Source organism: Neomonachus schauinslandi, chromosome 10, assembly GCF_002201575.2.
Source record: "Neomonachus schauinslandi chromosome 10, ASM220157v2, whole genome shotgun sequence".
In the NCBI taxonomy this organism is placed as follows: Eukaryota; Metazoa; Chordata; class Mammalia; order Carnivora; family Phocidae; genus Neomonachus; species Neomonachus schauinslandi.
Genome location: NC_058412.1, coordinates 37,208,226 through 37,218,631, shown reverse-complemented (window position 1 = coordinate 37,218,631; position 10,406 = coordinate 37,208,226). Strand labels below are relative to the sequence as shown.

At 49.1% G+C, this 10,406-nt stretch overlaps 1 protein-coding gene across 2 annotated transcripts; it reads right to left on the bottom strand.

The window, feature by feature from the left end:
* Positions 1-2,426: 2,426 nt before the first annotated feature.
* Positions 2,427-9,297, bottom strand: IL1F10 (interleukin 1 family member 10). 2 transcript variants are annotated; one of them, XM_021697796.1, is made up of 5 exons: positions 9,278-9,297; positions 5,948-6,007; positions 3,822-3,907; positions 3,407-3,534; positions 2,427-3,121 (listed from the first exon to the last, which is right to left on the bottom strand). In XM_021697796.1, exons 2-5 carry the CDS (start codon positions 5,977-5,979, stop codon positions 2,909-2,911), a joined length of 459 nt encoding a protein of 152 aa, XP_021553471.1. In that variant the 5' UTR covers positions 5,980-6,007; positions 9,278-9,297; the 3' UTR covers positions 2,427-2,908. The 2 variants fall into 2 exon arrangements, with proteins under 2 accessions (XP_021553471.1, XP_021553472.1); XM_021697797.1 differs by lacking the exon at positions 9,278-9,297 and adding an exon at positions 8,395-8,434.
* Between the last annotated feature and the right edge of the window lie 1,109 nt (positions 9,298-10,406).

Genomic DNA, 10,406 nt, shown 5'->3' with positions numbered 1-10,406 from the left:
TGTCTCCCAAATCTCTTGTGTCCTCTTTGTCTCCCAGGCACTAATATAGAATTCGCATATAATAGATGTTCAAAATGTTTTTTTTTTCTTAGAGAACTTGATCCAATTTACCTTTCTCTGTGAACTGTGCCCACAGCCACCCAGACATACCCAGTCCCTGTCTCAGTCGTGGGCCCTGCACCAAGTTGAATCAAGTTGAGTTACCATGAGTGAAGGAGATGAGCAGGCATGGGGAGGTGACAGGGGCTAGGCAAACCTTGGAACCAAAGCACCAAAGCTGATCCCAGGGCAGTGCCAAACAGAAGGCAGGTGGGATGTGAGGGGGAGTGAAGAGGAAGCTGGAGGAGCTGAAGCTCTAGTAGCAACTGGGTTAGTCCAATGTTGACCTCAGGGGCCCAGGCTTAAAATCCAGGGCCTGCTTGAAATACTTGGATGATTCCTCCTGGTCTCCTGGATAAGTGTAACTTCCCTCACAAGGCATTCATAGCCAGGCCCCGCCTAACTTCTCATCTTCATTTTCTACTCCTCAGCCATAAGCCCTGGGTCCCAGCACGTGATTTTCTACTCCTCAGCCATAAGCCCTGGGTCCCAGAAGTGCTAGGAGCTCTTCTCCATCACACCTCCCAGAGTCGTTCTCTCTGCCTAGAAATGCCCATGCCCACACTCTCTGACTGGAAAACTACTCTTTCTTTGAGGCCCAGACTAAGTACCCTTTCCTTTTCGAAGCCCTGCCCAGCCCTCTCTGCTAGCTCTGCCTCTGCGCCACAGTGGGCACCATCCACCATGCTACCATGGCTCTCCTTACACTCTCTCCTAAACCATCAGCAAGACCCAAGTGATCATCCACCAATCCATTCGAGACTTTGTACTTCTTCAACACTTTTGGTGTTCCAGCAGCTACTCTGAGTACTGGTGACCTGAAATTGAACAGAGCATGCCCTCCAAAAGCACAGAGTAGTCTCAACACATAAACACACAGGTATGACATGATAGCCAGGTGATAAAGTAATTGGGGCATATGCAGGCAATGGAGAGGCAGGGTAAGAATCTGAACTTATTAAAGACATCAGGCCAGCATGTCTCTCCTCAGCTAAAACCCTTCCCATAGCTTCCCTTCACACTTAAAGATAAACTGAAGTGCTCATTTTGCCTTTAAGGCCCCCAGGACCCAGCCCCTGCTGGTCTTGATCACCTCCTAACCCTCTCCCTTGTTCTCCAGGCTCCAACACCCCTGCTTCCCACTGCTGTTTGGACACACCAAGCCCCTTCTGTTTCAGAGCCCGTATGCTTGCTATTCCTCTGCCTCATCACTCCTAGTCCCACTCACTCCTGTCCTTCAGCCTCAGCTCAGATGTCACCTCCTCAAAGAGTCACCTCCCCTGCCCACCTTCTCCAATGTTATATCTGTCAATACTTACCGCCCTCACCCTCTATCATGTAAACTGCCCTTGTTTGTTTGTTTTCTTCTTTGATTATTTGCCTATTCAATGTTTCCCCCACTCAATTATCAGCTCCAAAGAAGCTTGTTCTTGTTTACCATCCTTTCCCCAACTCCCAGAATAAGAGTGGAATAAAAATGTGTGGAACAACATTGGGGTCAGATGGGCCAGAATGACCTTGAGTTCCATCATGTACAGCTCATGCGACCTTCAGCAAGTTATTTCACCCCTTCTAGTTCAGTGTCCTCATCTGTCAAATGGGCAAAAATGCTTGCCTTGCAGGGTGGTTCTGAGGGTGATGACAGCCTGTCCTTGAATGCCCTGGCCCCTGAGTCATGTTGCATGGACGCTGAGCAGTTACACAGAAGAGGAAGAGTGCCAGCAGCCCACTGCTCTGAGTGCCGACACCATGGGCTCTCTGCCCTAGTCTGCACCCGACCCCAGATTGTCTGTGAAATGGAGAGAGATTTGGGCTCTGAAGACAAGTATCAGTCCTAACTGCAAACTCTCAGCCAAGTCCCAGCCCTGTAGTGTTGGCTGGAACAAGTCACCTCAGCCCATTAGCTCCACCACAGCCTTAAACTCAACATACCCAGTACAAACTCGCCATCTGTCCCTCACTGCTCCTCCTTGTCCTCACATGCCAAAACCAGCAGACAACCAGTGGCATTGATCAATCGGTCAAATGACTGATACACTGTGAAATACCTGATAGGCAAATCACAAGACCTGAACTAAAACTACAATTGTGAGGAGCCCATGACATTGTCCACCCAGGGACAGAGGGGGAGAGCTAGATTCTGCCTGCAGCTTCTGGCTGTTTCTAGAAGTTCTGGAGCAGATGGGCTGCAGGAAAAGCTGTAGGCAGCCTTCTAAGAACTCACTGAGTGACCCACGCACCTTTCATTAAACACTGTTCACAGGGGCCTACTAAGACTTTGTACTATTTTCCTATTGCTGCTATAACAAATTACCACAAACTTGGTGGCTTAAAACAACACACATTTATTATTTTACAGTTCTGGAGGTCAGGTGTCTGAAATGGGTTCACTGTACTAAAATTCAACTGTTTCTCCTGGAAGCTCTAGGGGAGAATCCTGTCCCTTGCATTATCTGGCTTCTGGAAACCACCAGCATTCGTGGGCTGGTAGCCCCCATCCTCTACATTCAAAATTAGCAGCATAGCATTTTCCAGTGTCTGGCTCTCACCCTCCTGCCTCGCTCTTATGAGGACCCCTGTGGTTACACTGGGCCCACTGGGATAATCCAGGATGGTCTCCCCATCTCAAAATCCTTACCTTAATCACATTTGCCAAGTCCCTTTTGTCTTGTAAGGTAACGTATTCACAGATTCTGGGGATTAGGATGTGGATATCTTTAGAGGGGCATTATTCTGCCTACCACAGATCCTAAGCAGGATGAGCTTGGTTTGGGGGCGCCAGCCTGGAGCTCAGCCTCCTGCCGCCTCCCTACCGACTCTGTTCAAAGTAGAACTCAGTGTGGGCCAATGGCTCACTCTCCTTGACAAGTCGTATTGGCTGCTGGGACTCAGCTGGGCCACAGAGAAACCAGCCAGGCCAGGCCGCAGCCTCAAGCCTGAAGGCTGAGCCCGAGCTTCTCTGGAAGAAGGTGAAGCGTGTGGCTTCTTCACCACCCTTGTACAGATCCTCGATGTTCACATCCTGTGGGGGGCAAGATGGCTGCTGCAGGATAAGGCCACTGGTTGAGATATCAGCCCTAGAGGCCCCCAGGGGGTGGCCAGTGAGGGACTTTACAGGGAGGGTCAGTACCCAGGGCAGTGCTTTCTGCAGGTTCTGGAGGGCAGGGGTCTTGGCACTAGGTGCAGAGGGAAGGGGAGGCATGTGTGGACTTGGCTGGGAGTCCACAGATGGGTACAGAGATGCCAGAGCACCCAGGAAGCCAGGCCATGTCTGTGGGGCACCCCAGAATATGGTGTGGTTTCTCACCTCCAGCTGCAGGGTAGGACCCTCTCCTGTCTCCACACAGGCTAGGCAGCGACTGCCTCCCTGGATCCCCAGGAAGATGGGGACTTTGGTGCGGTCCAGGCCTCTGTTGGGAAGTATGCAGATCTTCTCTGGGAGGAAAGAGAGAAGAGAGCCAGAAGATGAGAGGACCTAGATGACAAGCTCTCAGCGAGCTACACCTGGGCAGAAAAGAGCTGGCCCAGGGCACACCTGGCTTTACCCCTGCATGCAGGCTGCGGGGCAGGCTGGGACCCCTGTAGCGGTCATGACACCCTCAGGAGAGGTCCTCAGCGGCTCCCTGCCTCTTCTCACTGTCACCAGAGGCAGAGGGAAGGGGAGAGCCGGTGGCAGGTGGAGCATGGGTGTGTCTGAGGGGATGGAGGCCCCAGTGGCTCACCTGCACAGCAGCTGTCCAAATTGGGATCTCCCACCAGGAGCTGGTCACCTCTTAAGTATAGAGCCTTCTGATCTGCATCCTTAATTCTGGAACAAGATGATTGTGCTCACGACCTGCTCCCTTCAGGCACCACCAAGCCCCAAAGTCTTCCCGCCCCCATGCTCTGAAGTACCACACTGAGCATTTAGGTGTTCTTCTCTCCTATAGGTGAGAAGTAGGTGCATGACTCCACCCAAGAGCGGGTAAAAACAGGTCAGCCTTAAGGCAAGGGAAGGTCTTCTGGAGCTCGTGATTCTCAGAGGCTCCCTTTACCAGCGTTGGCCTCTGTCAGGGTCCTGGGGCAGTGAGGAAAGCCAGTGCCTTCTCATTGATGGGTAGACAGAGTTTTCCTGATTATGCTAGCCCCTTTTCATGCCCTTCCTGAGAAATTTCCCAGTGAGGCTCAGATGTCTCTAGGATACAGTGAGCCTTATCCCAGATTTTCTGGGCCTGACCCAATTTTGCATAAATGTTTTATTTTCTTCAGTGAAGAGGATTAATTGAATGTATAATAAAGTGTGGTTTGTGGGGCCCCTGGGTGCCTCAGTCAGCTAAGCATCCGACTCTTGATTCTGGCTCTGGTCTTGATCTCAGGGTCATGAGATCAAGCCCCATGTCAGGCTCTGTGCTTAGCGCGGAGTCTGCTTGAGATCCTCCCTCCCTCTCCTCCTGCCCTTTGCACGTGCTCTCTCTCTCTCTAAAATAAATAAATAAATAAAATCTTTAAAAAAATAAAGTGTGGTTTGCTTTTCAAATATTTTAAAGGCTTTTTTATAGAACAAAATTCACAAATCAGAAAAAAAAATCCTATGTGACAGTGGGTGTGCCAACATGGCCACCCTGTTCCATGCAAGGTGTATTCTGGGGTGGCCCCGTGTTATGGGTGCCAAATTTAGGAGGTCAGCAAAGAGCTGGAGCAGGGTGTGATTACAGTTATTTGGGGTTGGCGATGGTTCCAATGATCAGCCTGGGAGGGTAAATATGTGTTGGGGAACAGGGAGGAAACCATGGTGAGCGTGTGCAACATCAAAGTCATGCAGGTTATTAGCTCGCAGGTTATTATGTCGGTGGCTTGGCTGGTTTCAAAATGTCAGCCGCTCTCAGGACCTGGGGAGCCCTCCCTATCTCCAACGGCAGAACCTCTGGGCCAACACCATTGCCTCCAGATTTTTTTTATCTCAGTAACAACTAATTATAATACCCTTAGCTAATGACTGTATGTGTGTAAAGAAGGTTCACTTGTACAATAAAAATAAAGATCTGAAAAGAGCCTGGGTTTGCCATTCTCTCTCCAACCTGGGCAACCAGGACTTGTGCGGAACTCATCTGCCAGCAACATTCTCTTTGAAGACCAGAATCCAAGTTAGATACCCCAAGGTGCTGACATCTGTTTTGTCATGTGGGTGCTTCATGCACATGTGTCTTGCCTCCCCAGGCACATTGTAACTTCCTGGAGGCCCCAACTGGCCCCCTGGTATCTAGGACAGGGCAGGCCCATGGAGGTGCTGAGGAAATGTGACCCAGAAGTCAGTCCTGTTTTATTTGTGTTATGTCTCATCTCATTCCTCAAAGGGCTGGAGACAGTTTACGAGAAATCACAGGCAATAAAGTATAAACTATAAGGAAAGTCTCAAATGTCAAATGAGGTAAAAGGGATAGTTGGGAGTGCAGACAGGGAGGAAAGGCCACAGAGGCCAACATATAAAGATGCCGTCACTGAGATTCAAAATTGTCTCTGAGCTCTTGGAGAGAGGACAGAGCGGCATAAGGGGTGAGTCCTGGCTCTGTGTGACATGAGGTAATTTTTTTTAACATCTTTGAGCTTCAGTTTCCAAATCTGAATGGATTCAGTCATGCCCCCCTTCTAGGTTACTCAGGAGGGAGGCAAGGCAGCAGAAGGGCTGGCATCTTGCAGATGGTCAGGAAAGAGAGCTATTGTGATGAGGATGATGATTAAGCTTAATTATGGGGTACTGGAGATTTCTTGGGTGAGATGGAGCCGCATCCCTCCCCTCAGCCTTCTTTCCCTCTTCCCACATCATCCCCAGGCCCCTGGTTTAGAGAGGGAGGACTCCAGGAAGACTTACGTGTAGTATCTTGCCATGGGGAGGGAGCACATTCCTGCAATTGTGGGCGACTGGTCCTTGCTGAGGGGGAAGGAGAGAAGGGCTGTCAGAGAAGGGTGGGTAGAGCTGGGGGGCAGGCCCCCTGGGGGCCCCCAAATCACCAAATCACAGGGTGGAAAAATCTCACTAGGCTGCTTATCTATAACTGGCCTGCCAGAGTCCTCCATGATCTCCCCAGCTCAGCAAGTTCCAGACAGCTCTGTTTCACCCTCCTTTGGGGCCATCTGACCGGGGTGTGAGCCCATGACGTGTGCATGGTGCTAGCTTGGGGAAACCGAAGAACAGGTTCCCCAAAGAGTTTAGACAGGAGTACTTCCTGGAGCTGAGATTGAGGTGGGGTATGCTCCAGCCTCACAGTTTGAGGATGAGCTGGACTCAAACCCTGTCCCACTGCCCAGCCTGGCACTAAAGTCACCTGAAGGTTCTGATTCGCCAGGGCTTGAAGTGACTCCATGACAAGCCAGCCTTGGGAACTGGTATACCATCTCAGTTTTTCTCACTCTCCAGTGAACATATAAATCACCTGCCAGTTCTGGTTCCCTGGGTCTGGGCTGGAGCCTGAGACTGTGCATTTCAAACATGCAACCAAGTGATATGAACACTGCTGGTCCCTGGCCACACTTTGAGTAGCAAAGGACTAGATAGAGGATCTCCCAGCCCAGACAGGCCATCAGCAGCGTGGCCTCAATGCAAGCACACTTGATGCTGTTCTCTCTCTCAGCCAAACTACTGGGGCTCTTTTGGTTGCAGCAGCAAAACTAATGGGCAGGCTAGTAGCTATACCAAGGTCTGGCCGGGACAGATCAAGTGGAGGGCTCTGTGTGAGGATGATGACTCCCACTCTCGGTCAATGTGAGCACAAGGGGCAGGCAGAAATTCAGTGCTGGTCCAGTCTAGCTGGATCTCCAGGGGCCCCAGAAGCCTCCTGTCCTGGCCCAACCCCCAAATCCCAGTATTTCTCCCAAAGACTGCCATATCAGGCACCCCCTCCTGGGTTCTGGCTAGACTGTGATGAGGTGAATAGGAGTGAGAAGCCAGCTTCTAGTCCATCAGAGAGCCTGGGGTCCTGGTGCTAAGCATCTGCCATGGTCCCTCCCAATGCACCACACACTCCATCCCCTAAGATTTCTTTCCCTATTGTCCCCAGGTGACCTTTCCCTGGACTCTGGCCTATTGTCCTCCCTGGACACCATCTCTGGCTGTCTCAGACTTCATCAATCCACCTGTCCTGAGTCAAAAACCGCCACCCAAGTAGCACTGAGCTTTCTCCATCACATCCTCTCCTTGCTCTCCTACACGTTTTCTATGTGGACTATGTTCTCTCCAAGACCAATATTAACTTCTGCGGAGCCAAATCAAAAGACTCTTTTGATTCTTCTGCTATTTGGCTTCTGCCTCCTCAGAGCTCTTGACATTAATTGACTCCCTTCACACTTCCATTTTCCCCCTTCTCAGGTCTGTGTAGATTCTCCTTTCCATTTGGTGGTGTCCCTAAGGCTGGAAGCCACAAGTCTAAGTTCTAAGCACTTCTCTCTCATACCCCATGAGTTGCCATTCATCCATTTCCATAGCTGCAGTGATCATATTGGTCTAAAGCCTCCCAAGTCCCAATTGAACATGATACTTTATCTTCAACAGTCTATAGGACACCTCCCTTTGGACTTCCTGCCATTACACCCAACCAAATAGATCTGAAGTCAAATCAATCTTCTCCTCCTCCCAGCCCATTCATCTCTCCCCTTCTCCTTACTCTACATCTGATTTGCTAGCAAGTTCTCATAAATTATTCTTTAAAATGTAATTTTGTCTTTTTTTTTAAAGATTTATTTACTTATTTGAGAGAGAGAGAGAGCACATGCACATGAGTGGAAAGAGGCAGAGGTAGATAGAATCTCAAGCAGACTCCATGCTGAGCATGAACCTGAGCTGAAATCAAGAGTTGGATGTTTAACCAACTGTGCCACCCAGGTGCCCCTAAAATGTAACTTTGTCTTAATAGCCATTGTACCTGTGCCTGTATTCCTGGCTTTTCTACCTTCAATCCAGCCCAACCTATGTGAGGTACCTGGACCTATATTCTAGGTATTGCTTTCACAACATCTCCACCCAGCTCTAGAGTCTACAGTGGCTGCCCATTTCATCACCATCTGGCCCTGATTCACGTGTATGAGTGTATCTCACTTCTCTGTGGACACTAAACCACCCCTCCAGGCACATGCCTTCTTTCTTCCCTGTGGGCATGCTCACAGTTGTCTTTGATTTCCCTGCCTCAAAAGTCATCCCCCCTCCTTGCCGTCCATTCAGGTCTTTTGGCATTAGAGGCACTGGATATGGTATCATTTATCTACAGGTTGAGTCTCTAGTTCTGCCAAATTAATTATCAGGTCAGAGTAACAGCTCAGACATACAAGGTTATGTCACATCACCTCCACTTCTCAGTTTCAGCATCTGTAAAATCATGGAATTAGAGTCTGTGGTTATTAAGATTCTTCCAGATCAAACGATGAATCCTTCCTTTACTCTTGCAACCCTACTCTGAAATCCTATTAGATTTCACTGTCTTATGTATTGTTCTATATACAGACATTTGTTTCCCTTATAAAAGTTAACAATATCTTGATCCATGAAGTGTGGCCTGTAGCTCCCTCCAACCACCCTGACACACATATATGCTTACAAGCAAGACATAGAAACACACAGAGAAGATTTCAATGGCCAGGTTGGGTTCTAGACCTAGCTTTGCTACCAATTTGGCTTGCTACCTTATAAAGTCCCCTTTAGTCCCTGGGCCTCCAACTTGTTATCATTAGGAAGAGAGGCTGGGCAAGGTCAGTATTTTTCAAAACTAAGTTTCACAATGAAAATTTACACAGAAATCTAATGAAAGTAAAATGGATAAAGGGAACTTGCTTTTGCTGAATCAGAGAATGAGGGTGATACCAGAACCCTGTCTTTGACCACTAAAGCAGGCACTGGGCACATCTAACAAACCCCAAGCCTCACCACACACTGGTGAATACCACTGGCCTGGTTGATTTCTTCTGAAATTACTTCCTAAAATCTATGGTTCTAAATATTTAAAAATCTTGACTTGGTTTAACCCATGCTTTCTCTCAAATTCTTTCTATGTGCTCCCAGACTTATTTAGCATCCCATGATGTTCTGTGGAGGGGATACCTTGTTATCTAAAGAGCTTGCCAGGAGGAGTTAAGGGAGGGGGCATACCAGAGATATTGACAGAAAGGAGAAGGAAAGTGAGGAGAGATAGAATACTGCCTATGAACCACTGACCTGAAATCCTGGGTGCCTGGAACATCCAACTGATTTCTCCAGGGCATCTGCCCCGAGTTTATACTGTCTGGTCAGGGTGGCTCAAGCCTGCTGCAATCTTTATAATTGGCTCTAGTTTGGGAAAGAAGAGCCTAGGGATTTCACAATGTCTTTAGCACAGTATGGATAATGAGAAGGTGGGGGCATTAATGAGTGTTTGTTGAAGGGGGAGAGAGTCACCCATAAAGCCTGGCAGAAGCCAGTCACTGGGCCCCTGCTCATAGCTACTATCATTGACACTGTTATTGGTGGTTTCAATAGCCAGATAAATAGTCTTGGGGTCAGATGTCTTCATATCACCTTCCTGTTGGTGCCCCATGAGGGTCCATCCTAGGCTTAGAGAGGTAGAAGAGGCACGAGGGGATGTGTTTAAGGGGCCCAAGGACAGAGCAACCTCTGGTGTTTTAAGCCAGGCTGCAGCCAGCAAGACAACATGAGAGAGGGGACTGATGGCATCGGGAGTATGGCCCTGTTTGGAAAGAGGGGAGGGAAGTCTCTGCTTTTCAACAAGTCCTATTAGCTGTTATCAGGTTGATGAGACAGAACATTTAAGGAAACCCACCTGCAGAGGACATTGACCTTAGATCCATCCTGGGACTGGGCAGCCATCGTGTTCCCTGGAGGGTTAGGACACATGACACCGTGTAAGCAGGGCAGGTGTAAAGAGCACCATGTGAGCAGGGCAGGAGTAAAGAGAATACTCAAGCCTCTAATCAATATTACTTAATTCAGTCTATCCATCCACCTGTCTGTCCAACCATCCAACCATCCATCCATCTGTCTACTTGCAAGGGGTGGAGAAGCTTGGCATAGTGTTCTCTGGGAACCATCTGCCTTACCATAATTCTCACTCTTTTTTTTTTTTTAAAGATTTTATTTATTTATTCATGAGAGACAGAGAGAGAGAAAGAGGCAGAGGGAGAAGCAGACTTCCCGCGGAGCAGGGAGCCCGATGCGGGACTCGATCCCAGGACTCTGGGATCATGACCTGAGCCGAAGGCAGACGCTCAACCATCTGAGCCACCCAGGCGCCCCATAATTCTCACTCTTAGGTCATTCAAAGGGCCTGGTAAGAAAGTAGGAGAGGCCA

What these genes read in the sequence shown, in the direction of transcription:
- IL1F10 (XM_021697796.1), bottom strand. Translation starts at nt 5,979, where the DNA reads ATGTGCTCCCTCCCCATGGCAAGATACTACAC. An exon ending in TTTGGACAGCTGCTGTGCAG is followed by an intron (nt 3,535 to 3,821) that starts GTGAGCCACTGG and finishes CTTTCCTCCCAG; the next exon opens with AGAAGATCTGCATACTTCCC. An exon ending in GTCCTACCCTGCAGCTGGAG is followed by an intron (nt 3,122 to 3,406) that starts GTGAGAAACCAC and finishes TGCCCCCCACAG; the next exon opens with GATGTGAACATCGAGGATCT.